At 42.0% G+C, this 27,816-nt stretch overlaps 1 protein-coding gene across 1 annotated transcript; it reads left to right on the forward strand.

The window, feature by feature from the left end:
• Positions 1-6,913: 6,913 nt before the first annotated feature.
• On the forward strand, positions 6,914-27,502 carry ostm1.S (osteopetrosis associated transmembrane protein 1 S homeolog). The gene is made up of 6 exons (XM_018265403.2): positions 6,914-7,261; positions 10,165-10,273; positions 12,947-13,044; positions 14,373-14,507; positions 25,213-25,378; positions 27,294-27,502. Exons 1-6 carry the CDS (start codon positions 6,914-6,916, stop codon positions 27,347-27,349), a joined length of 912 nt encoding a protein of 303 aa, XP_018120892.1. The 3' UTR covers positions 27,350-27,502.
• The last annotated feature ends 314 nt before the right edge of the window (positions 27,503-27,816 follow it).

A 27,816-nucleotide genomic window follows, 5' to 3' on the forward strand; every position in this document is an offset into this window, starting at 1 on the left:
AGCAAAGACTTCTTCTCCCGCAGAGGGCACTTCAGGAGAAGCGGGATATTGAAACATAAATCTGGGAATGAGGCACAAAAACTGTGACTGTCCCACCAAAAGCTGGACAGTTGGGAGGTATGCATTTTTGGGCATTAGAAAAAAAATAATTGGTTCCTAATCCCAATGTCACCAAAATGACCCTATCCCATTCATTTGATATAAAAATTCCATGTAAGCTGTGAACATGCACATGCTTAATGATGCTGCAAACAAAAAAAACATACAAAAAACATTTTCACATGTGAAATAAAATAAGCCCCCCACATTAGATTAAATACATCTCGTTTACATATCCTATTTTAAGTGTGCTTCTCCGAAGCCTGTGTTACAGTCCAATTTTCCCTATCACATACACTGTCTTGGGTCAGGACAGGAGTCATTTAACATACCAATATGAATTTGACATGTTGGGTGAAACTTGGAGACTAAAAGAAAACCTAGAAGAATATACTACTTCAATGCAGTTTGTGCCCTTATAAGACAGGCATGAAAATTCGAATTCAAAAAGGCCAACCGAAATTAAGTCGAAGTTTTTTTGTTTTCAAATATTTTTATTTGTGTTTTAAGCATATGACAATATTCAAATATACTTGCCGGGGTTTCCCGGGTATATGCTGTTTGGTACAATTATTGTCCATACACAAATAATGACTAATGATTCAAAATTGTGCTTGAGTAAAAGTTATTCAACAAGTATAATGAAAAAAAAATGGGAGACAATAAGAAAGAAAGGAATATAAGAAAGTAAACAGGGTTAAAGGGAAATAGACACATCTGGAGTATACTCAGTATACTGTAAGTCGAATTTTTTTTTGGTCGAATAGGTCTGTTTTTGATTGAATAGGGCCGTATTCAGGCAAATACGAATCGAAGGAATATCGCATTCGATCGAATTCGATTCAAAGTTTTTCCCAAAAAAATTCTTGGCACATGGATATCCGGTAAAATATTGGGACAATCCAGAAGTTTTCAAAGCAGGCAAGAAACAATGGGACTTTTCATAAGTAAGTTCACATGCAATACGTGAGAACGAAAAACAAAGGATCTGAAAACTCAGATCTCATTGTAGGTTTATTGGATTTCTTCCACCTTAATGAAAGTGTCGACCTCTAGTGACAGAAAGTGGCAGCACTTACTATCATCTGAGATGAGTTTCTCACTAGATATTGTAGTATTCAATTTTAAAAAGCAAAGCTTTTTTAATTTCAGACATAAAAGTGAGCCTGTCTATGAGTTGAAAATGAAAATTCATTTTGGAGCAAAACAACATCAGTTTTTTTTATAAAAAATTAACAACTAATCAAATCTTTGCTTTTACTTTCTAATCTGTAGTACACTGTTAAAAGCTAATTGCTTATTGGTTGCTATTGGCAACTACCCCGCTGCAATTTAGCACATATCTTATTAAAACAATAAATTATTTAAAGGGAAAAAAAACACAAATGGTTGCAATACACCATGTTTGAGTCCTACCATGCACCTTCAAATTTTATACATTTTAGCAGAGTGTGGTTGTTTTTATTGATATATAAAGTATAATAAAGTATAAGAAAATATATATATTTTTTTAGCCGCAATAATTTTGATAACCAATAGAGGTCGCTAGAGATCTATTGTATATAATGCATGTGCTGGACTCATTTTGTAAGCCTATGATTAAGGGAAGGTGTTCCCGAAACGCGTAAGGCCTATGTATTTCTACAGTACCCAGCAATGTTTTTTTACCGGAGTGCCGTCCTCCTGTTCGTGTATCTATTCAAAATTGCGCCAGGTCTCCTAACTAGTATGAATACAGTATTTAGCAGCACTGTATTCATGAGGGGTGAGTAGGGAGAGGCAACAGAGCCTTGTACTCAGTGACTGTCCTATGGCAGCCAGTAAGACAGGGCTGCCTTGCACCCTTTGGTGCATCCTTCTGTACCAAGCTCCAGTTTTACAATTAGGCGCTAGGTGCAGAGTGCAGCCAGACCCTGGGCACAAGAGCTTTTAAAATATGCACTAGGCTCACATTTGTGATGCTCGGTGCTCTTGCATCCAGGGTCTCTGTAAATAACTCCTATAACATTCAGAGTTTATGTGCCAGCCCAGTGCTACCAAAGATTGTTAGTAGTAAAGTTCTGTGCCTCCAAAGATTACTTCAGTAGCTTCCCACCTTCCTGTCTGCTGATCCACTACACATGTTCTGTGCTGCTGTCAGTTACCTGATCATAAGACTGACTCGTCATATACAGTACCTGTACTGTATGTATACAGAATAAATGTTACTAAACAAGGCTGGCTGACTAGTAATTAATGCAAATTTACATTACCAGGCAGCTCAGATATCAGTGCATTGTGCATCACGATTTAAGTCTGAACCTCACACTTGCAATGGTTATATGTTCCCTTAGCTGTGTCAAACACTAGAAAATTTCATGCTGCATTTAGAAAAACCCTTTAAAGCTCTTAATGCACTTATCATTTTACAATGGTATGTGTGTTTATTCACAAGCATTTAGGGCGCATTAAAAATGCTTTCTAAATTATAAAATTGAAGCCTACGTGTACGAGTCCTTATGCTATTATCTATTCATGCAATTCACTGCATGCACTTTTATAAATACGTATAAAAAAATATATGGGGAAACAGGATTGTTTTGAGCACACAATGATGAATGTCATGCTATTTTCCTAACCACACTTAAGGGCTGTTGTGCCCCTTTTCCACTAAGGTTGCCTCTTTAGAGTAAGTCACAGCTACAACTCCATGCATCTTAGCCCCAACCAGTATGGCCTTCCTTCTTCAAGCCCCCCAGCATTGTGCATACACAGTACACCATAGGCATATATAGTGCAGGGTACTTAGTACATATGTGCACTGTTAGCCTGAACCCAAGGTGGAACACAGGGCATGCACTTTGCCTCAGTGGTGTAGGGAGTTCTGTACCCAGAAAAGGCACTGATTTCCACAAAAAATACATTTCTCCAATTAATATTTATGTTGCTGAACCTGTAAAAACACACACCCACTATCTGTCTAAAACTCCACCCTCTCTAGTAGGCCACACATAAAAGCAAGATGGTTAATATACAGTTGATAGGGATTACTGTCATAGAATACCCCTCTTTTATCTGTAATTAAAGGGGTTGTTTACCTTAAGATTAATTTTGTGCATGAAAATTCATCAATCTGGTTCCTAGGATCCAAATTACGCTAGCAACCATGCATTGATTTGAATACGAGACTGGAATATGAATAGGAGAGGGCCTGAATAAAAAGATCAATACCCTTAAGTAGCAATATCAATAATTGTAGACTCACAGAGCATTTAAATATTAGGGTCAGTGACCATCCGTTTAAAAGCAGTAGAAGTAGATGAAGACATATAATTCAAAAACTATCAAACCAAAATAATAAAAACCAATTGAAAAGTTGCTCAGAATTAGCTATTCTATAATATACTAAAAGTTACATTCAAGGTGAATCACTGTCACCCTAAGAAATTATTCCAAATTATTTTTTATCTTGTAAGTTGAGCAAAATAATACTTACACTACATTTATTATTTAAATTTTGTTTCCTTCAGTCTTGGAATTACACAATGAAAGCATGCAGGCGCCATTTTTTGTTATTAAGACAAGTTGTGTATCGCCCCAAAATCTTGTGTATGTGCCCGATGGGGGACCTAATGCCCATACACATTGCCCTACACAATTATCGAGTGTGAGGAGGGACTGGGGGATGTGAGGAGAGCAGTGACATGTAGGAATTGCTGAATGGAAAGTGAAAGTAATTGACTGCCCCACCTCTATGCCTCAGGCACAGAGGTGGGGCAGATGATATTTGATTGACAGCTCAGATATTTAAAAGCCTTTATAACCGGTATGGATGCTTTAATGAAACTATTTGGGTTCCATGTTTAATTTGCAAACGACTTTTGTTATACAGCTTTTTACGTGTAGGTGACAGGTCCACTTTAAGGTTGAGTTGCGTATTTTGGCGATGGCTTGAAATAGGAGTTATAGACAGTCAGTCAAACATGTTTTATCAAATCTTTGGGGCAAAAGCTATTGCAGAGTTGCACAGAACAAAGAACATCTTGTAACTGCTAGTGACTTTAGATAAAGCATGTTCCTAACAGAATTGTGTATTCCAGTACATTTCCAGCTGTACATTAGATGCAGAACTCATAGCAGAGAGTATATGGTAGGGAATGCTGCTTTCAGTTAAGATTTTCTATACTTTTTTTTTAATGCTAAGATGCCATAGGCCTCACTACTCTTAAAGCGGTTGTTCACCCTTGAGTTAACTTTGGTAAAGTGTGATATGCTGAGCCAATTTGCAATTGGTTTTCATTTTCTATTATTTGAGTTATTTTCTATTATTTGAGTTATTTAGCTTTTTTTTTTATCCAGCAAGTCTACAATTTGCAATTTCACCAATCTTGTTGCAAGGGTCCAAATTACCCTAGCAACCATGTATTTATTTAAAGAGCTTAGAATATGAATAGGAGAGGACCTGAATAGCAAGATGGTCAATAAAAAGTAGCAATAACAATGTGCAGCTTTACAGGTTTTTAGATGGTGTCAGTGACACCCAATTTGAAAGCTGGAAATAGTCAAGAGAAAACTGCAAATAATTAAAAAACTATAAAAATAAATAATGAAGACCAACTGCAATGTTGCTTAGAATGGGCTATTCTATAACATACTAAAAGTTAACTTAACAATTCAGTTTACAAATAAAAACTGTGTAACTAGAGAGGCTGTGCAAAATAAAAAATGTTTTTAATATAGTTAGTTCGGCAAAAATGCAATGTAATGTATAAAGGCTGGAGTGACTGGATGTCTAACATAAAAGAACAAAGCACTACTTCCTGCTTTTCAGCTCTCTAACTCTGAGTTAGTCAGCGACTTGAAGATGGGCCACATGGGACATATCTGTTCAGTGAGTTTGCAATTGATCCTCAGCATTCCACTCAGATTCAAAAGCAACAGTCATGACCCATGTGGCCCCCCTCAAGTCACTGATTGGTTACTGCCTGGCAGGGTAGCCATCAGGGGGGGACAGGGGGGAGAGTTGTAGGGGGCCCGAGGGTAAGGGGGGCCCGGCCACGCCACACTTACTTGATTAGCCGGGCCCCTCACCTTTCTGAGAGCTGCTGACTTCGGGAAGGCATGGACGTTTAAGGGGCCCTGGCCACCAATTTTCTTATAATGTGGGGGGGGCTGGCCACCAATTTTTTTTCTCATGTGGGGTCCTAGCCACCAATATGTTTTAATGGGGAGCCCCTGGCCACAAATGTTTTTTTATGGGGGGCCCTGGCCACAAATATCTTTTTATTTTTTATTAACATGTGGGAACTCTAGCCACCAATATTTTTTTTGTTTTTTTTACTGTGTGGTGGGGAGGGCGGACCTGTAGGTGGGGCTTCCGGTGGGCACAGGAAATTTTGTCATATAGGGCCCTGTGATTTCTGATGGCAGTCCTGCTGCCTGGTAACCAGGGTAACCAATCAATGGAAACCAAGAGAGCTGAAAAGTAGTGTCCAGTTATATTAGACATCCAGTCACTCCAGCCTTTATACATTACATTACAATTACATTACAACGAACTATATTAAAAACATTTTTATTTTGCACAGCCTATACTAGGGTTGCATACCTCCCAAATGTCCCTTTTTCAGAGGCACAGTCCCTCTTTTGACAGCTCAACCCGCAGTCCCTCATTTGTACTGGAAAGTCCCTCTTTTCTGTGCACTGAACAGCCAGAAAAAGAAACAAAGTTTCTCACTTAATTGGCTTTTAGCAGAGAGCCCAGAACAGCTAACAGGTGCGAATAAGATACTTTGTAACAATTTTGAGACACAAAAACACAGTTTAGATAAGGAGAAATAATTTCAAACTTTCATAACCTGCCAAATTTTGTAAAACGAACATGGTAATTAGGGGGTGTGATCAACAAATTGCTGCGCTACGTGCGGGAAAAAAATTTTTGTCCCTCTTTTTACTTCCAAAATGTTGGGAGGTATGGGTTGCCACCTTTTCTGCCTGTGGGGATGTGGCGGTTTTTTGTAATATTTGCCCTGGCCTTGGCTGGTATTTTAGAGGCTAAACTGGTTTTTAGGTTGGTAATCTTAGGGCAGAGCAATACAGTACATGAGGATTGAGGAAGTGAGCGGTCAGTGCTAGAGGGAAGCAAGGAACTGGGCTAGGGGAATGCAGGCAAGAGCTTGTGCCCAGCTGAGATTCAAAATAGGCCCTGGCATTTCAGGTACACAGAGGACCAATAGACTCTCTATGGCACCTTATAGCAGCCCCTCTGGCTGTGCTAGAACCCACAGATTGCCAGTCCAGGCCTGACCCTAGGCAGTGGCACGTGCTCTTCTGCCTACCCCTAGTTTCAGAGCTGGAGGCAACAGTCAACGACGCCCCCCTTATACAGCTCTCTGTCCCCACTAAGCAAACCCACAGCACAAGTTGCCCCCAAAATATTGAGAGGAACACACATACCCCCTCAGATGAGACCTGCAAATGTATAACTGCTCTGCAGCCCCGTATAGCAGTGTAGCTACAGTTTGATGATTCTACAGAGCAACGAAACAAGACACGACACACTCATTATCCAACCACTGTAGAAGCGCTCCCGTTTATATTTTATTTACCACATGACGATGTGGTAAGTGACGCCGCGCGTCACTTGCATGTGACGCCACAAGAAGGAAGACACCTCTAGGGAATGGTCGCAACTACAACAGGGGCAAGGAGCTTTCAATGGACAGCTGTGAGGGGCTGCTGTGTTAAGAAGTGTGGGAGTGTCTGGCGAAAAGTGGCACTGTACTTCAGTATAGTTTTCGCCTGTGCATAATAAGAACAGCAGTAGGTCAACGTCATGATGCTTTCTCAAGGCTTCTCACTGCTATGCCACTTACTGCTGTGTGGGATGTGTTTGGGCACAGGCTGGCTGGCACAGAGTGGGGATACGTGTTCTGATCTGTTGCCCCAGTACACGTGGGCTGAAGAACTCTCTCTTTCCTTGTTCCCTTCTTACTCCTTAGCTCAAGGACTCTCCAGGGACTCCGATATTTGCCTTCGCCTTCTGGTTGAATTTGCCAACAATAGTGCTGCCCTCAGCAGTTGCCTGGTCACTAATGCCAGGCCAGTCAGACTCTGCCAGCATTGCTACACTGAATATGTGCAGCTTCAAACTACTATGCAAAGCATTGAGACTCCCATGCAGGTGGGTGGAGGTGTGGCTTATGGGTAGAATATCACTTTATAATACACAAAAGCCATGAATATCTTGTAAATTATATTCTTATAAACTTCTGTATTATAATAAATAAAGTACCCCCAGTTGTAAAATATGAGGATATTAGAAGTTACCTCGGAGTTCCATGACCTGTATAAAAACACTCGGCCTTCCGCCTCGTGTTTTTATATCCTTATATTTTACAAGAGGGGGTACTTTATTCACTATATTATATGAATCTTATATACGTTTATATATTTACTTATCCTCATTTTTTCTGCCAAATCTTTTCACCCTTTTGAAACGCCCACTGCAACCCTGTCAAGGAATATAGTAGTAACTAGTATACTGATATATTTCAAAAACATTACAGACGAAGGATCAGATTTCAAGGTTGTAATGTGATGAAAAGTCCAAGCCTATGGCCACTTAACAGTATTCGTTTTTGGTGGATACTGTTTATTTACTTTTTGGCATATACCATTACCATTTTTATGGGAGACGTTTTTGTATAAAGCAGTGCATGGTATTGTGTGTGTTTTACTGACCTCAATTCTCCAGTGGTTAGTTCATTCAGAGTTCAGTCATTTGCAACCAAATATAATGGTCATCCATTTGTGAGGCCTTGTTCTTGTATTTTGACTGAACCATAGTTTGCACATGAGGACAAAGCTGGAGAGCCAAAGTTCCTCACAAGTACAAATATTTAGTCAGTGGTCATCTTTGTATTTGCTTCAATTGCACAATATGTCATCAGGCATGTACTTCAAGGGGTGTATCTATCTGCTTGTAAAACAGATAACAATACAAATATATAATAATGGTATGCCTGGGGCTAATTAATTTGAGTACTGCTTATTTGACCTGACAGCATAAGGCTGGCAAATATACTGTAGGTAGAGATCCTTACTCTAGAGATAGAGGGGCTCATTTATCAACACTGGGCATATTTGTCCATGGGCTGTAACCTATAGCAACCAACCAGTGATTAGCTTTATAAAGCCAGCTTCAAGAAGAACAATAAATGCAAAAATCTGATTGGTTGCTATAGGTAACAACCCATGACCATATTTGCCCATGGTGATAAATGAGCTCCAGTGACTCTTCTTTCTTGCCAAAAACAGACTTGTCTTGCAGTATCACTGGAATTCTTACTGTCTATACTAGTGATCCCCAACCAGTAGCTTGTGAGCAACATGTTGCTCCCAACCCCTTGGATGTTGCTCCCCAACCCCTTGGATGTTGCTCCCAGTGGCCTCAAAGCCAGAGCTGATTTTTGAATTCCAGGCTTGGAGGCAAGTTTTGGTTGTATAGAAACCAGCTGTACTGCCAAACAGAACCTCAAGTAGGCTGCCAGTCCACATAGGGCCTACCTATAGCCCTTATTTGGCAGTGCACCCCCGGAACTTATGCTTGTGTTGCTCCCCAATTATTTTTACATCTGAATGTTGCTCACGGGTGAAAAAGTTTGGGGACCCCTGGTCTATACAATAGAGCCAACGTCATGATTTAAATTAGTAACTCCCTTTTGAAAGCCATTGGACAGCCCAGTTAATAACGGAATAAAATCAGTATAGCTGCTCCAGAGTACATTTCTGAAAAGTTACAAAAGGGTGTAAGGTTTTTCTTTGTCAGTGTAAACAATTAAACATTTTGTGAAAAAAATAGCAGTTACATGAAAATAGTGTTCCACCTCCTTAGTAACTAAGCCTGACTCTCTTTTACTTTGGTTGGATAGGTAACACTAATTATCTAGCACATTGAGGGTATGTGTTTTCCCTATATTCACTTTGACTTGTGTAAAATCTCTAATAGCCTCTGAATTGTCCCTGTTCATAACTTAATGTTTGCTCATGGTTTCATAGTGTAAAGCTTATGTTGAAGAGGCAAGTTCAATGAGGTGCCTATCCATGTGTATGAATATACAGTATATTTAATTTATGGAGATAAAGAATGACTTCTGCTTTTAATGATTTACGCTTTTGCATTTTAAAATTTAGAGGTTTTCAGTCCTTTTTGAGGGAGCCTGCTTTGAAGGCAACATTTGGTCAATAGGCCTCTGCTTCTACACTGTTATGTCCCTGTGTTCCAGTCTGGAATGTTGGTTAGGTTCTCAGTGGCATGTTTGCAAGCAGGTCTATATAACCCAGGATCAAATGTCTTCCTTCAACAGATCCTATTAATCTGAAGCTTCCACAGATAAGTATCTTGCTAGTGCCTTGCAGCAAATCACTTATCACTCTGAATTCTCTTCAACAGGCTTATCACCAAATTTACTTTCCACTGGTAATGTTAGATTTAGCATTTTTCAAATTATCAAAACAATCTATTTATCCATATTCTCCTATCTTATCAACGGAGGCAACGTGTCCATAGAGAACAACTTGATTTCATTGCAGAATGATGGGAAGTTGCAGACTTATGCCTCTGCACTATTTATCAAACAAAAAAACAAGGAATATATGCAATGCCATCTCAATAATTTTTTCTTACTTCCTCCAATATGTCATTACTCTCTTACTTGTAAGTCTAAGAATATACAAATGCTGAGTATTTGTGCATTTCCTCTTATAAAGCAGAAGCTAAAATAACTCTTGGATAGAGACTTCCCCATCTGAATAATTTAGTCTGCATTTAGAGAAGTTTACTCAAGCCTGTTCATGGATATTTGTACAGTTTGCAACACACAACTAATACTATTACCGTATATAGATTAGTATAGTATAGGGTATGCATATACAGAAGAAACAGCATGATGTGAGCATGTTTTAGTACTATATAGTCAAACGGAGATTTTGAAAGTTTCAAAAGCATTATATATATATATATATAGTCGCACACCCCTTTTTTCTGTACTCTTTACTTACACATTTCATTTATTTTACCTGCAGAATGGTACAGTCAGCTGTGATACCAGTCTCCTGCAATCTGACAGAGTTCAAGTGGTTGTTATTCTAAATGACTTTTTTGAGCAGACCTGGGAAGAATCAAAATGTTTACGTAGGTATTTACCATGATGTAGTACTTATTGTAAGTTGTAAAAAAATAACCCCCCCCAAACATTCTATTTAATAATAATTTGTTGCCATGTTCACCATGGGTTTATTGGATACTACTTGTGCTGAACATGCTTTTTGCCTATTGTATTAAAATTGGAGCTATGATTGGTCCTTGCGAAGTAGATATTTATATTGCCTGTATACAAAATGCATCCTTACTCTTTGTTGTGACTGTTTGTTAGCAGAAGTGTGTTATGCAGTGGGTTTATCTATGCACTAGGAATCTAATTATCTGCCTCACAAGGACCAAACAAGTTTCAAGTTCCCTGTTTGTACTGTTTTAGCTTAAGCCTTTTTCTTACCACTAACTTAGTACTGCAGTGCTTCAAATCTGCAATATGCAAGCACAGTACACACACACACACAGGCAGGCATTTTTTGTTATGTGTGTTGTTTGTGTTTTTATCACTTCCTGAGGTCTGGGTCTTGGACCGTTCTCAAGATACACCATGTAATTAAAAGCAAGGTTTTATACCCTCCCCTATCTCCAAACAGGAAATGAAATCACTAACACACATCACACATAGACATAGGTAAAGGCTGTCACAATACTAAATGCTGTTCATTCATTGTTAACTCGCAACAAAGTTGCACATTTGTGTCCACTATTGCCAATGTTACAGAAATATAGTTCCACATCTACTGTATATCCACTCTTACCCAATTTACAGAAACAGCTCCAAATTAAGTATTATGTAACAGTCTTAATATCCTATAAAACAAAAATCCAAAACATGGCATGATCATATTAAATATAGACATCATCTCTGGTTAAGGAAGCATGTTAGGGACAACTGTTTATTAAGACCATTGGGCTCCATTGTATTACGTTTTTTTATCCAGAAGCATTCTCTCTGGAGAAGCATTTTTGGACCTCTCTGGGGGGGTGGTATATGGTCTATGCCAATATATTTAAATGTAGGTAAATTATGTCCCTTCTCCAAAAAATGTTTGGCCACTGGTTTCGTTGTACGATTGTCGAAATGCTGTACTTATAGCCAAGCGCTGGGCGTCCATCCAAAGCCGCAAAGTAAGGTCTGTCTTTGCCACATATGAAAGACCACACAGACAGGTGATTAGGTAAATGACATTTGTGGTGGTACAGGTAATATGAGATATAATAGCGAATCGTCTCCCTGTATGCGGATGCGTAAAGCACTGACTAGGACCCGTATACCATACAGGTGGGACATCTGAAACATCCCATCTTCCTGTTGGCCAACCACCCTGTCTGTACTTGTTGATTGCTCAAAATTGGGTCTGTCTTAACTAAAAGGTTGTGCAAACTGACACCTCTCTTGTAAGCCATCATAGGGGGACTGGTTAACACCGGTTTCAATCCATTATCGGCCTGTAAAATATTCCAATTTTTGTACATAACTTTTTTAATTTGTCCTGTGACCCCAGAGAATCGTGAAGAAAAAACAAGCCTATTGAAAGATCGATCACTCTTTTCACTCTCCATTACCTTCCTTTTAGCCTTAAAAAGAGCTTGTTTAAGCTACTTGGATATTCCCTAGCCTGGAATCTATCTTCCATCTCTTTAAGCTGTATAGCTCTGGTCTCCTCAGAGGAGTTATTTGCAGAACCCTGCAAAATTGGGAAATGGGAAGGGAAATTTTCATAGTTTCAGGGTGCTGAGTATTCCGATCTGTAGTTTTTCTATACAAAGAATAATCAAACCTGTTACCTTTCCACATCCAAAAATTGTATACTATCAGTGCTGGTCATGCATGGCTGTAAATTTCACAGGACCCCCCAAATAGTTTAAATGGGTCACCATGGTCATAAAGGACGCTTCGCTACCCCTCCACACTATCAGTATATCATCGATATAACGTCTAAAAAATTAAAGGCATGTTCCAAATTCCGGCATTATATTATTTTGCTCAAACTGATGCATGAAAAGATTAGCATATGCAGGTGCCATGGCTTTTCCCATCACTGTGCCTGACACCTGCATATAGTAGTCGTGTTCAAATCTGAAATAATTCATAGTAAGGCACATGTGGAGAAATTGCATAACACATTCAATGTTAGGACCTGAGTAATGATCATACAGCACCACCAGGACGTCCTATAGTTTCCAGTAGAGATAGCCTTCTACATCCTATTGGATTATATATTGACTCTATACTGCAACCAATTATTCAAGCCACACCCACTTATTTGAGGGACACTCCACATTTACTCAGTTTGATTAATGATTTTAGAGTCCTCTGTATATATATATAGATATATAGATATATATAATGCATTTTTACATTTCCTGCATGTATAAGGAATGTTTAAGGAAATGTGTTTGGATTATATTCATAATAATGTAATTTTTTCTTCTCTTCTAACCCAGAGTGCTTACAGAATCAAAGCCACTTCATCAGAAGCTTCTGGGTGCCACGAAAAGCGTGAAGCAGGCAGCTAAGTTTTTTGGTATGCTGCTGTCATTTTGGATATTTTAATGTGCTTTAAATACATTTTCACTTTTTTTTTAACTTCCTTGGTGCTCCGCTATTTGTATCTACTAAGTTTAATAAATGGAGAAACGAGACCCGAGTGCGTGCTATCTTCTGTTGAGATATATAATGTATTTTTTTTTTCATCTCTTCTACCCCAGAGTGCTTACAGAATCAAAGCCAGAGCTTGCTGAACACCACATGTGAATTCATGGATATGTTTCTTAGTCTACAAACCTGTTTTAAATTGAATATGAAGGTAACAGAAGATCTTCTTCAGATATTTAATACAGACACTTTTGAGAACTAGGTTAAAGGAGAAGGAAAGATCTTTTAACTTGGGGGTGCCAAAAGTTATGCATCCCCAAGTGATCGCATGTGCTTAACTGAAACCCTGGGCCGGTGCACCTATAAGGAGAAAACTGCAATGGCCCGGGATTCTTCCCTGGACCTTTGCCGTTTTCTCCTTATAGGTGCACCGGCTCGGGTTTTAGGTAAATACATGCGATCACTTGGGGGTGCCTAACTTTTGGCACCCCCAAGTCAAAAGACCTTTCCTTCTCCTTTAACCAAGAAGAAAACAAGGAGAATTTTAGTATTGTATCTTTACTGCCAAACCAAGTTAATAGACATTAAACAAATGATGGTGCACAAAGTGCGTTGTGAACGAATTGCTTGGCAGACAGTTTGGTCACGTGTATGACTTAGTGGAATAAGACATTAAAATGCATGGAAAAGTTTTGGCATCAGCAGACTGAATTTTTCTGTTCACTGATATATATCTCATGGAGAATCACATAACATTGTAACTATTGTTTAAGACTAATGGCAAACATGGCATGTTCTCTGCCAGTAGAATAATGCCAATGCACTTCAAACTGCCTCATGGAAGTAAATGCTGACATAAATGGCATCCAGTTGTCAGTGCATATACATGCTGTTTTTTTGGCCAGATAACACAAAAAACTTTACATGCCAAAATCCATCCCATGTGTACACAAACAGGTGGATGACAGTGCTTACTACTACAGGCAATTGAAAACACAACCTGCCTTTAGCCTAAGCTTCTAAAGCACTTTGGGTCATATTTATGAAATGGTGCAATCAGAGCTTGTTAAAGTTCAGGAGCATTGTATGGGATGTTTAGGGGCATATTTATCAAAAGGTAAATTATGTCAAAATGATATTCAACTAATAGAGAACTGGGGAGTTCTCTGGGGCAGGGGCAGTGGTGTTCTGTACTGTTTTAACTTTGATAAATATGCTTCTTAGTCTCATGGCTATATTGTTCCATGTATAAGCAAAATTAAGCATTCACTGAATCAAGGGACTAAGTTATACATAATTTTGGATATACTGTATATGCCAAAAGTTGTACTTGTATTACACAAGTATGCACCTAGTTTGGCCAAAAATACGTCCGTATGATCGGTGTCCCTTAATAAATATTTAAATTAGCCTAATGATTTTTAGAATGATTTTTTTTATTTGTGTAGCAGAATATCCAAATCTGCCTCCACTGCATTCACTTTTGTTAAAAATATTTGATTTATAGATTTGTCTTTCTTTTTTTATAATTAATCTTAGGAGCCAATAGTTGTGACACAGCAAGGCAACTATTCTAGTGTTTGCAGAAATTGCAGTAAGAATTACAGAGAACTTAATGATCTGTACAGCAAACTAGAGAAGGAAAAGGCTCTGTGCATTGACTTGGAAGATGCAGTAAGTATTTTGTCTGGGTAATATTTAAACAATAAGACCATGAGAGAGGTTAGCTATGGTTGGTATAGCTTGTAAATTTCTTGCAGACTAGATTTTTTACCCTTGTGGGCATTTTTAGTAGTTTTAAAGGAGTAGAAAAAAAGCTAAAATCACGTGGAAGTTTTAAGGCACTCCCTCAGTGATTTTAGTCACTTACCTCCTACCCCAGGTTGGAACTTCTTTTCCATAGAAAACACACCAGCCTAGTGCTGAGTGCCACACCATCAATTTTTTTATGGTATATGAAGCACTGGATGAGCACAGTACAGGCATTTTTAACTGAGATTTCGGTATTGTGCATGCACACTTTTAGCATTGTTGCAGGAGCCCTAAAAAACTGGTTGTATGGAGCTCTGTAAATGTTACCTTGGGTTGGTGACTTTTTTGAAAAAGAGGTATACCAGCAAAGGGTAGGATGTAATCTCTAGAATCACTGCAATGTATCTAACAACTCCGCACCACCAGTAATTTTAGCTTTCCTACTTTAAAATATGAGCAGTGTGTTTGAGCAGTGCTAGCCTGCCATTATGAAGCCATCAGCCAACTTTTATAAGTGACCAGAAAAATGGTGCCTGTTGGGCAATCATGGACGCAGATGGGACATGTATTTATTATTAACATTGACAGTGGTTAACTTTTTTTATTATTATATATTATTCCTTTCTAGTGGAAAAACTACCACCTCTCAAATCACAGTTGTTAGTGGCAACTGTGTTAGTGTCATATAAAATAATGATCTCCTCCATTCCATCTTTTACCTTTCTCCTTAGTCGCTTGGGGGACACAGGAATAATGGGTATTGCTTGCACCACTAGGAGGCAGGACACAACAAAATAGAAACAAACTAGACCCTCCTCCTCCTGCTATACCCCAGCTCCCAGGCGGAGCTAGACCAGTTTCGTTGTGTCCTCAGGAGGTTAGGACATCCTCAGCTCCTTCTTAGGAGTTAATTCTTTTTATTATTTATTATTATTTTATCATTTATTATTTTATATATTATTCAACTGTGACTCATCAACCAACAAGGACTGAACAGCTACACTGAGTAGACTGTCTCCATTGTCCACTATATTCACATTGTCACCGGGGTCACGAAGTGCTCTGGCACAGACCATCCAGCATAACACCCTCCCTCCTTACTTCTACAGGGGGAGGCTTGTCTGGCCGGTAGACGGGGCAGGAGTCGAGTCGCTTACTCAAGGAGAAGGCTAGGTAAGTATTAACACTTTCTCTGCCTCTCCTGCCCTTGCTCCAATGCAGCTCCTCTCTGCTGCGGCTGCTCTTAATAGCACAGCCGAAAGCCTTCCTGGCAGACACTCCTTTCATAGGGGAGGTGAGCTTGCTGCGGTTTTTGGGCCTTAGGCACCTCCGCAGCAGAAGGACTAGCTTCTCCAACAGCTACGCGCCCTTACTCAAAGCTGGGCGCGCTCTGTGATTCTTTTACCTATGCGCAACCCTGAAGTGCGCATCATCAAGCTGGCGCCTCTCAAACTAGGCTCGCGCAATCACGCGATGTAGTTTGCGCCAAGGGCAGCCCTCAATGCTTCACAGAGGGTGCACATTCAGCACAGGCAAGCAGTTCCACATCAGAGGACTGTACGTAGTCTAAGGGGATCGCACCTTCCTGGAGTGCAACCGGAAGTATGCACAGCACATGGGTGCCACTCAGGGGTCCTCTCTGCCCCAAGAAATTAGCAGCACTCACCGGCAGCACCACAGCCAAATCAAATTAGGGACTGTGCTGCCTCCATATCCGAAGCAGTTTGTCAAAGGGGGGCTTAGCTGCTGCAACCACCAGCAGGCACACCATCCCTTGGGGCCCGATAACGAATCCTGCTACCCGGAGGGACTAGTTTCCTCCAAGCACAGTACTGGGCCCTATTGTACCTATAGAGGAGACCATTTTGTAAAACCCTAATTTTCACATTACAGCAGACATGTTGCAGGTTATTAAGCAGGCTCTATTATGCCTCTGCTTCTCCCCCGCTGTTCTCAAGCACATTAGCTCCTGGAGATAACCTTACTTGACTAAATTATTCTGCTAAAGGTTTTTAATCTTTCCCTTTTAGCACACCATGTCTGAGAGTTCCAGTGACAACCTTTTTCTGTGGAAGGCAACCACTGCTTCAGCACAACTTTTAGCCTGTGCCACATGCTGCAAACGCTTACCATTCGGTAGCAAGGAACTTCTGTGCTCCACGTGCAAGCCGCCTGAGCCTGTTCCGGAAACTCCAGGATTCATCCAGGTAAGCTCAGACCCCCATGGGGCACCAGCGGCCCAGGCCAGAGATCCCTCATCTCTAGGATCCCAGCCTTCCCCTCAGTGGGATTCCCAACTGGCTTCTGGCATTCCCAAGCTGGCCAATTCCTTTGACAGGTACCCGGCCTGCCTAGACAACAAGCCCTAGCTACCTCAGTGCAGGGCCCCCTCTCCGTCTGCAGCAGACCGTGACGAGGAGTCCATTGCTCTCTTCCCTTCTCCCCTTCGACTCAGGGGACTAACATGCTCTTTCCGATGGAGAACTGTCACACAGCGCTTATATGCTGAGCAATCAGGAGGCAGAGGACTCTCCTAAATTGTCCTTTGACATTACCTCTGTTCTAGAAACCCTACACCTACAGGATCCTGGAACTAGCTCCAGTTCCTCCTCTGGGCCCTTCAAACGTCAGAGTAGAATCTCTCCTTCCTTCCCTCTTATGACCAACTTGATATGATCATTTAGCAGGAGTTGGGTAAGCCCGTGAGACGTTTTCAGTCCAACCGGAGTGAGTATGGCTGTCCAATCCTGGTCAGATGCCCTATGCCGAACAATTTTTTCTGCTGTTCCTCGTCAGGAACTTCCGAACCGGCATCGCAGATCAAGGAGGCCAACGGCTGTTTATAGGAGGCATCGCTCGACGTGGACCAGGCGATAGGACGATCTTCCGCACTGGAGGTACAGTCCGCCGCTCTCCTTGGATGAAACTATGGACAGCGGATCTTCTTCTAAGAAGTCCCTCACTTCCACTGGAGAGAGAGATTCAGGGGCTACTATTCCAACCCCTTGTAATAACCAAGAAGGACGGGTCAGCCCATCCGAGTTTGGATTCCAAGGAGCTCAACTTTTTCATCCGCCTGAAAAAAATTCAGGATGAAGTCTCTCCGAGCTGTCATAGCGGCAATGTCACCAGGCCAATTCTGGCCTCCCTGGACATAAAGGATAAGTACCTTCATGTACCCATCTTTCCCCATCAGAAGTTTTTTCTTTATGATTTGCTGTCCTAAATCAGCATTTCCAATTTACGGCTCTTCCTTTCTGCCTCACCTCGGCTCTTCAAGTCTTCACAAGGATCATGTCAGTAGCCGTCTCAATAAAAATTTGCACTCATTAGCCGCACTTTGAATATAGCCAAACTTTGTGTTTCCCTGGAAGCTCCGTCCCTGGCCTCCACTTTGTAATCGTAATTATATTAGAATATGGGAATCACACGCTGTAGGCAGAATAACTGCATATAATATTTATTGTGAATCCACACAACATGTTTCGGGCATCAAGGCCCTTTTTCAAGTGTCACTTGAAAAAGGGCCTTGGTGCCCGAAACATGTTGTATGGATGTCGAGGAAAGGTTTTCTCTGGTGCCGGGATCCTCGCCATGAGGGTGGCTCGTAAGCATGTTCCGCCAAAACCTAACACTGAGTATGGTCTACCTTCTATCAGTGGAGCCACGGAGTAGATTTCACCGTTTCACCAACTTTTTGGCCTTCCTTCAAAAGGGACTATCCATGGGCCTATCCTTGGGCTCCCTAAAATCCCAGATCTCAGCTCTGTTACTCCTGTTCCAGAGGTGTCTTGCCTTACATGCCCATGTCAAGACCTTCTTACAAGGGGCGGCCCCTGTTAAGCCTCCTGTCTTGTCCCCAGTACCGACTTAGGATCTCTCCCTCGTACTATGATCTCCACAACGATCTTACGGTGGCCATCGCATCAGCTTGCAGGGTATTGGAGGTTTCTGCTCTATCCTTCCTCGCCTTCATCAGGGTAGGTCTTCTGTGCACCTTTCCTTCCTTCTCCTTAAGGTGGTTCCCCCTCCATTGAACCAAGAGATTACCATTCCAACCTTCTGTCCTTCTCCTTCCATCCAAAGGAGGTGGCCCTTCATCCACTGGATTCCGTGCAGGCTCTCAAGTACCCCCTGCACAGAGTAGAAGACATCCGCAAATCTGACTCTCCGTTCCTCATTCCCTCCGAGCCCCGCCAGGGCTCTCCTGCCACCAGGGCAAGGGGCTAAGCCCCCCTTGGAAAATTTTAGCCATCTTCATACCTTTGCGGCTTTTGACACCCGCTACGGCAGGAAGGCACTTCAAGCCACAGTGGCTAGTTCCACATAGGCCTCTACCTCCCGCCCGTTTCTATAGGGACAGCTTTGGTATGTCCCCATTGTTCCTGTGTCCCCCAAGCAGACTAAGGAGAAAAGGAGATTTTGTGTACTCACCGTTAAATCTCTTTCTCTCCAGTCGCTTGGGGGACACAGAACTTCCCTCCCTGGTTGAAGCCTTCACTTTACTAATCAGACATGGTCGCTAAATGCAACCAAACGTTTTTTCTTGTATATAGTTACATAAGGCTTCACTTTTATTGGTAACCTCCTGTTCCGTGCTTTGGTACGAACTGGTCTAGCTCCGCCTGGGAGCTGGGGTATAGCAGCAGGAGGAGGGACTAGTTTGTTTCTATTTTGTGTCCTGCATCCTAGTGGTGCAAGCTATACACATTGTTCCTGTGTCCCCCAAGCGACTGGAGAGAAAGAGGTTTAACGGTGAGTACACAAAATCTACTTTTTCCTGGCCACTCCATATCAGCATTACATACGGGGGGCTCCGCCTATCCCCGCCCATTGACCAGATAGTCCCTCCCTCCCAAGCTTTAAAGCCACCCCCAGGGGCCCACATACCTCGTCTTTTTTCTTTCTGTCCTTTGCTCTGACTGACCAGAGGGTCCTTCCTAGTTTGTTACTCATCCCCTAGGTAGTTGTAAGCTTCCTCAGGTGGATCAGGGCAGAGTGCTTATTCCTCCTCCCTCTCTTGTGAGGACAGGGACAGGCAGGTTACTCACTGTTTAGCACTTGGCCTGCAGCAGTGCGATCCCAGAGAGTTTTCCCATGAGGCCGTGCCATGGAGGTGATCACTTAAGGTTGCCTGTGGCACTAGGAATCCGTCCATACTTTTCCCTTTGTCGGTCTCCCTGACCCGCTTCAGCCAGAACCTCTGCTGCCTTCAGTAGCGCTCCTTCCTCCAGACACGCGGCAGCCATCTTTGTTGTGGGCTAAGCGTGTTTGGAGCCGCCCACATGGTTCCGCGTCCATGGCGGCGGCCATTTTGGATGTGGGCAAAGTCTGCAGCTGTGACGCACTTCCGGTTCCGGCCCGGGGTGTTTTAATTCTGGCGCATCTGGTTTTCACTTGTTGCCGGTTCTGCTCCTCTGCCTGAAGGTTCGAGCTGCCCTGCTGCTGACTCAGCTCTGGTAGGTGAAAGGGGGTTATTGTGTCCTGCTTGCGGGGGGGGGGGTTCTTAAGGATTAGGCCACTCAGTGCTGCTCCATAATTCTATTTATCCTGCTAAGGGATCTTTTCAGTTCACCCCCACTTGCATGTCTATTGCATTACAGGTATCCTTGCCTGGTTTCCTATGGATTCCTCAGCCTCTACAGCCTCTGCCCTCCAAGCTAGGTAGGTCCCTCCTGTACTATTCCTTTTTTCTTTTCTTATTTTCTCTCTCTCTCCCCATTCTCTCTTTTCAGCTTGCCTGAAGATGTTGCTAAAAAACGTAGGATTAAAAGTCCCCAGTTGGCTCTCCCAGAATGCATGGGTTGTTTTAGCCCTCCCCTAGTGGGCAAAAAATTTTGCAAGTCTTGCTGGAAAGATTTCTGCAGCTCAGCCTCGGGGATTCCTGTCTTAACCACAGGGAATGTGGAAGAAGCTCAGGATCTTGTCTCCCAGCATAGGGATGCCTGGGGAGCGGCAGAGGATTCCTCTGAAGACGAGTGTCTTTCCCCTGAGTTACAGTCGGAAGCCTTGTTAGACTCAGATGAGGAAATAGACAGCCCCCAGGATACCTTTGATCTCTCCCTTGTTACTCCACTAATTAGGGCAGTAAAGCAGACCCTGGGGGTAGAAGAGGAAAGCACAGGAACCTCAACTCTTAAGGTCCTGCCATCTCCTGCAAAGAACCGTCATACATTTCCTCTCTTCCAAGAGGTCTCTGACCTTATCAAGATAGAGTGGCAAAAAGCTGCAAAGAAGGTCTCCTTTGTGTCACAAGGCACTAGGTTCTCCAAACTCTATCCATTCAGAGATTCAGAGGTTAAGGAATGGGTCACTGCCCCTTCAGTGGACCCCGCAGTCATACATTTGGCAAAGAAAACTACCCTGCCAATTGACGACAGCTCTGCCCTTAGGGACCCCATGGACAGACGAGTAGACTCAGACCTCAGAAAGGGGTTTCTGGTAGCTGGGGCAGCATGTAAACCAGCAGTGGCACTGGTCTCGGTGGCTAAGGCCATGTCCCTCTGGATAGATGGCATCGACAAAGCCCTTGCCGAAGGAGTGGATAGGAAGGAAATTTCTTCTAGCCTAGCAGAACTCAAACTTGCCACAGTGTTCATATCAGAAGGCACAGTAGATCTCACCAGATTAGCAGCTCGTTCTATGGCCCTATCGGTGGCGGCTCGTCGAGCTCTCTGGCTCAGATCATGGACGGCGGACGTCTCCTCCAAGACAAGCTTGTGCACCTTACCTTTTGAGGGCCTATGCCTCTTCGGGTCCAAATTGGATGACGTAATATCTAAGGCTTCTGGGGGGAAAAGCTTATTTTTACCCCAAGAAAAGAAGAGACCATCATCTTTCCATTTTAGATCCTCTATTTTTCGCGGCTCAGGAAGACCGGTTGCGGGAAGACAAGTCTCCAGACCAGCAGGTGAAAACTACAAGCCCTTTTCATGGAAAAAAGGCCAAGTGACCTTTGTCAGAGGAGACAAGTCCAGGTCATCCCAGTCTAATAAGAAGCCTTCCTGACTATCCGTCCACGATAGAAAAGGTAGGAGCCAGGCTGGCAGATTTTCTCCAAATATGGATTTCTACCATCTCAGATCAGTGGGTTCTAGATATCCTGTCAAGGGGTTATCGGCTGGAATTCAACTCCATCCCAACAGAGAACCATTTTGTCACCTCTTCTTACCCCAAAAAAGGGGAAAAAAGAGAAGCCCTGGATCACTACCTACAATGGCTGCTGGAAGAGAAAGTTCTCTCTCCTGTCCCGGTAGCGGAACAAAACAAGGGGTTTTATTCAGTACTATTCCTGGTAAGGAAAAACTCAGGAGGATGGAGACCTATTCTGGACTTGAAATTAATCAACAGGCATCTGAGGGTACAGAAGTTCAAGATGGAATCAATCTATTCGATCATTGCTGCAATTCTCCCAGGAGACTGGCTCCTCTCCATAGATCTGAGGGACGCTTACTTACCTGTGACAGCCTCACATCAGCGTTTCCTTCGATTTGCCATCGGAGGGAAACATTTCCAGTTTCGTTGTCTCCCTTTCGGTCTGTCCACAGCCCCGAGAGTTTTTTCAAAGATTCTGGTCACCTTGGTGGCGGCACTCAGGCTGGAGGGGATCTCAATCTGGCATTATTTGGACGACATCCTTCTGTCAGCAAGAAACAAGGAGACTCTACTGAAACATCGAGAGAGAGTCTTAAACTTCCTACTCTCCCATGGTTGGTTGATAAATGGAGAGAAGAGCCAACTATCCCCATCCCAATCCTTGGTCTATCTAGGGGCTTGGTTCAATACCCAAGAAAACTTAGTATCTCTTCCTCCTCTGAAGATTGCGGCTATCATCAACCTAGCCTCACATTTCTTGACTCAGTCCCAAGTCCCAGCCAGAAAAATGATGTCCTTATTGGGGTCCATGGCATCGACAATCCCTGTCACAAAGTGGGCACGATGGCATATGAGGCCAGCCCAGTTTTTGTTCCTGGATCAATGGAACAGGGAAACGAAAGACTGGGAGCAGCAGATTCTTCTCTCTCACCCTTTCAAAGAGTCGCTCCGCTGGTGGACCAAGGAGAAGAACCTAGAGAAGGGTTTTCCCTTATCACAACCTCAATGGAAGACACTGATCACCGATGCCTCAACCTGGGGTTGGGGGGCACACCTGGACTCAGAATGGGTACAAGGGACATGGTCCTCACGACAGACCAATGTGCCTTCCAATATCCTGGAGATAAGGGCTGCGAAGTTAGCTCTCTTTTCGTTCACAAAAAATCTGCACAATTCCTCAGTCAGGCTCCTTATAGACAATACCACGGCAGTGGCTTACATCAGGAGACAAGGGGGTACCAGGAGTACTTCTCCTCTCCAGGAGGTTCAACCTATCATCAGTTGGGCAGAGAGGAATCTGGTCTCACTGACAGCGGAATATCTCCCAGGGAAAGACAATTAGGAGGCGGATTTTCTGAGCCGCAATTCGGTGTCAAGTCACGAATGGTCCTTAAGCCAGGAGGTCTTTCAGAAGCTGGTGGAAAGATGGGGTCTTCCGGAAATCGATCTCATGGCATCACATCTCAATGCAAAGCTTCCAATTTTCTTCTCAAGAAAACCTTGCCCGACACCTCAAGGAGCAGACGCCATGCTTCAGAGCTGGTTCTTCAGCCTGGCCTATGCCTTTCCCCCGTTCCCGCTTATCATAAAGATTCTCCAAAAAGTAATCCAAGACAGGAGCGATTTGATCTTAATTGCACCAAATTGGCCGCGCAGGCCTTGGTACCCATTACTTCTCAAACTTTCAGTGGATCCCCCGTGGCCTCTTCCCAGGAGGAGGGACTTGCTGTGTCAGGGGCCTCTCCTTCACCCAAACCCAGCGGCTCTGTCTCTTCAGGCCTGGAGGTTGAGCGCAAAAGGCTGGAAAAGTTGAGCTTACCTGAAAGTGTTATAGACACCCTGCTCAAGTCTAGGAAGTCTTCCACATCATCCGCTTACTGCAGAGTTTGGAAAAGGTTTCAGCTTTGGTGCAATCAGTTTGGTTTCTCGTGGGAAGAGATCTCTCTCCCTCAGGTTCTAGGCTTCCTCCAATCTGGTTTAGAGAAAGGTCTACAGTATAGAACCCTAAAAGCTCATGCTTCCGCCATATCAGCCATTTCTGGAAAATCCTGGTCTTCGGATCCTACAGTCCAAAGATTTTTTAAAGCAACCTTGAAGGTACGCCCTCCAGGGGTTAAAACTTCACGATATATGGAAATGTCAGCTTCCTTTAGAAAATAAGACAGACTATTTGTTGTCCCAGCGGGAAACAGAAAAGGGCCACTTCTACCATCATACCATCATACCATCTCGTTTTTGACGACAGCGCCCGTTTTTGACGCCGGCGCCCGTTTTTTCGACGCCGGCGCCCGTTTTTGGAATTTTTACCGCAAATTTTCGTGGGCGTTTCGCAAATTTATTCGCTCGGCGCGAATTCGCGCCTGGCGAATAAATTCGCCCATCACTAACCATCAGCAGATGGATGACCTTGTGTATCTCAAAAGCCTATCAAGCTCAGGGCAAGCTAGCTCCGGAGGGTTTAACGGCTCACTCCACCAGGGCGGTTGCTTCTTCTTGGGCAGCATTGGCAGATGTTCCTCCTTCTCAGATCTGTGAAGTCGCTTCATGGTCTTCGGCTCGGACCTTCATTAAGCACTATCGTCTGGACCTACCCTCTTCGAGTAACCATGCTTTTGCGGCAGGGGCCCACCTTGCCTTTTCTTGTCAGTAAAAAATTTTTTTATCAGCACCTCTGGTGTTTTGTGGTTTTTCTTCCCACCCCGGAAGCACGATGGCTTGGTATATCCGTATGTAATGCTGATATGGAGTGGCCAGGAAAAATAGAGAATTCCTATCATACTTACCGTAATTTCCTTTCCTGGCCACTCTCCATATCAGCATTTCCCACCCCTCTTCGGCCAGAAGCTTGGTATTAGACGAGGTATGTGGGCCCCTGGGGGTGGCTTTAAAGCTTGGGAGGGAGGGACTATCTGGTCAATGGGCGGGGATGGGCGGAGCCCCCCGTATGTAATGCTGATATGGAGAGTGGCCAGGAAAAGAGAATTACGGTAAGTATGATAGGAATTCTCTATTTTTGCTTCTCCCCATTTACCCTTTGCCATTCTCTCCTTCAACCTCACACTATCCCTATGCCATTCTCTTTCTCGTTCCTCCCCCACCACATACCATTGCCCATCCCCACATGCCATTACATCCCTGTTTCCCTATATCCAAATATGAAACACTTTCTGTTTGTCCAGTTCATTATATGCTTCTCTAGGGCAGGAAATGATGCAAAATGATGTACCACCTCTGCAAAGCACTGTGGAAATATGTCAGTACTATATAAATACAAGGAACAATAAATAAAATAAATACCCATTCTGTTTTAGACTTCTATCAATATATGTACTATTCTCTTAACTGCTCTTCTTTAATGTGTTGCGTTTGAGTGTTAATACATATACATAGTCACAGTTCTCATTAATCATGCTGTTTGATGTTTTGAAACATCAGATACTGTAAATAGAACTGATTAAAGCTTTCTTCTTTTTAGTATTCTTTATTTTCCAACTGGATTATTGATATACCTTATATTTTTTTGTGTTTTCAGATGAACAGCACGCGCATTCTTTGGAGCAAAACATTCAACTGTACAGTACCTTGCACTGACACTGTTCCTGTTATTGCAGTTTCTGCATTTATTCTTTTTCTACCTGTTATTTTCTATCTCAGCAGCTACTTACATTCCGAGCAAAAGAAGCGCAAGCTTATTTTCCGTAAGTGTTCTTTAATAGTGCAAAAACATACTGGTGAAGTCAGAAGCAAGTGTTATGGTGGAATTGTTAAATTATTTTAAAGTTTTTATAATCCATAAACAATGTACATAAAAAGACAGTATTGTAAATTTTGAGTCTATGACTTCTTGTATCCATATATTTGGAAGAAGTACAGCTGACATTTTCCTTATCTGGAAATTCACTCTCCAGAAAGCTATGAATTAAGGGAAGGCAAACTCCCATAAAGTGCATTTATTTGAATGTGAATTTTTTTTTTTAATGATTTTCTTTTTTTTCTGTAATAAGAAAGCAGCAACTTGTACAAACTAATGCGCATAAATCCATATTGATGACAAATTATGCTCATTGTTTATTTAAGGTTTAAATGTTTTTTTAAGCAGATTTAAAGAAAATATCCCTTTTTTGAAATACCCATGTCATAAGCATTCCAGATAATATTTCCTATACCTGTATTTTATTTCCTGTAGTGCACAATTTTTATTATTTGTGTATTTACTGTTATGCTGTGAAATAATTTTGAAATAACTTGTTTTCTGGAAATGATTGCGATAAATACACTTTAATACCCAAACTTATTTCTTGCTGAATAAATCAAGAGTAATGCATGTCATACATTTGTTTAATACCTTATCAGGCAAGGACGCTACAGGCACTTTGCTAGGAAATGTATGTACTGTTTTTGTTTAAAATTATGAACAACATATACTTTGTGTGCCTGATTTTTTTTTTGTAATTATACATTTGCAACAAAATACCTTAAAATTGGAGAAACTAAACGGTATAGAGATTTTGCAAGTGATCGGACCTTAGTCATTAATAGTATAATAGGTTCAACCATCAGAGTCAGGTACCACCAGAGCCAGACCTTTCTAAACTTTCACAAATTATAGATAATAGTACTCTGGAGAACTAATTAATTATTAAATGGTGATCTTTCGGGTCCAATATCCTTTCTCAGGTGCTTATATCAACAGCGTGCTGACCCACAACACCTTTTAAAGCCAAAAAACAACAAACAAGGATGGCCATTCCTCCATGTGGCCAGAAACATTAGCATACATTGTTTAGAAACCTATTATAGAGTATTGCCAACTAGTGGCCTGCTCTGGTAATGCACTGAAAATCCAAATCCTGCATTTAATCATATGTATTTCTAAGCAGGTGAAAAGTTTAAAGAAGTATAATCATTAAAGTCCATATATGCTGAAAAATAAATATCACATTATAAGTTAAGTTATAAAAAACTTTTGTAACTTTGTGTATCATTCAATCTAAATGGTTCCAGTGTGTTTAGACTATCTATCCATTTCGCTTCACACTGTAGGAGCAGCTTTTTTTCTGTCACCACCCCTACTAGGTAATATCCCTTCTTCCAACACTTGCTATCTAAGGCTGGCACTATAATGTTTATTTTCAAAAAGTGTTACCCACCGGTGTGTGTTTTAACCTCATTTGGATTATAGTTTGTTATAGATCTTTTGTGTTCGTTAATTCTTATTCTTACTTTTCTGGAAGTTTGTACAACATACATTTTTGCATGTGGACACTTAAGTCCATAAACCACATAGTCAGTGTTACATGTACTGTATTGCTTTACTTTTATTTTATGATCTTTTATTGGATGAGTAACATGCTCACCCTTTATAATTGAATTGCAACAGCCGCAATTAAGACAAGGGAAGGTGCCCATTTTCGGGGTACTTAAAAATCTTGTACTTTGTAATCTGACTTTACCAACTTATCCACAAGGGTTCTACCCCTCTTATATGAAAAGATGGGAAATTCTTTACAAAATTAAATATCACTTGTAAATATGGCATAAAAGTTTGAAATCACAATGACATCATATATTAGCAGCACAACAGGAATAATATTATTTCACTTTCTTTTTCAGCCAGCCGCATAAAGTCACATGCCAATGCAGTGAATATTCAGCATAAATGTAACTGAACTGTGAAACCTCTGCATAAGGAGCCTTTGCACTATACAGAAATGGTAACTTGTTTGAAGTTAAAGAAAAAAAAAAAACCTGCACCACAAGGAGGTGTTTATTTCTACATTATCAGAAGGAACCAAGGGGCAAATTCACTAAGAATCGAAGTTGCGCCAGGCGCAACTTCGCCGCACTTCGCCAGGCGAATTTTCGCCAGCGCTCCGCAAATTCACTAAAATGCGAAGTTGCGCACAGGGGTAGCGTAAGTTTGCGAAGTTGCGCTAGCGTTGATTCGCTATATAAAGCGAAGTTGCGCTAGCGAAGGCTAATTTGCATACGGCGCGAAATTCAAATTTCAATGGAGGAACACGTATCTGCACTACAAATGCCTAGAAAACCTTTAAATCTGCAAATAAAAATTTTATTTTGCCCTACACATGTGCCCACTGTCTAGGTAAGTTGCCATGAGTCAGGAAAAGTAGGG

This window comes from Xenopus laevis, chromosome 5S (assembly GCF_017654675.1).
Source record: "Xenopus laevis strain J_2021 chromosome 5S, Xenopus_laevis_v10.1, whole genome shotgun sequence".
Classification (NCBI taxonomy): domain Eukaryota; kingdom Metazoa; phylum Chordata; class Amphibia; order Anura; family Pipidae; genus Xenopus; species Xenopus laevis.

Excerpts from the sequence above, each read along its gene's own strand:
- ostm1.S (XM_018265403.2), top strand. The coding sequence starts at position 6,914 with ATGATGCTTTCTCAAGGCTTCTCACTGCTATGCCACTTACTGCTGTGT. Across the intron at positions 10,274-12,946 it reads GGAAGAATCAAAATGTTTAC|AGTGCTTACAGAATCAAAGC; the intron begins GTAGGTATTTAC and ends CTTCTACCCCAG. Across the intron at positions 13,045-14,372 it reads GTTTTAAATTGAATATGAAG|GAGCCAATAGTTGTGACACA; the intron begins GTAACAGAAGAT and ends AATTAATCTTAG.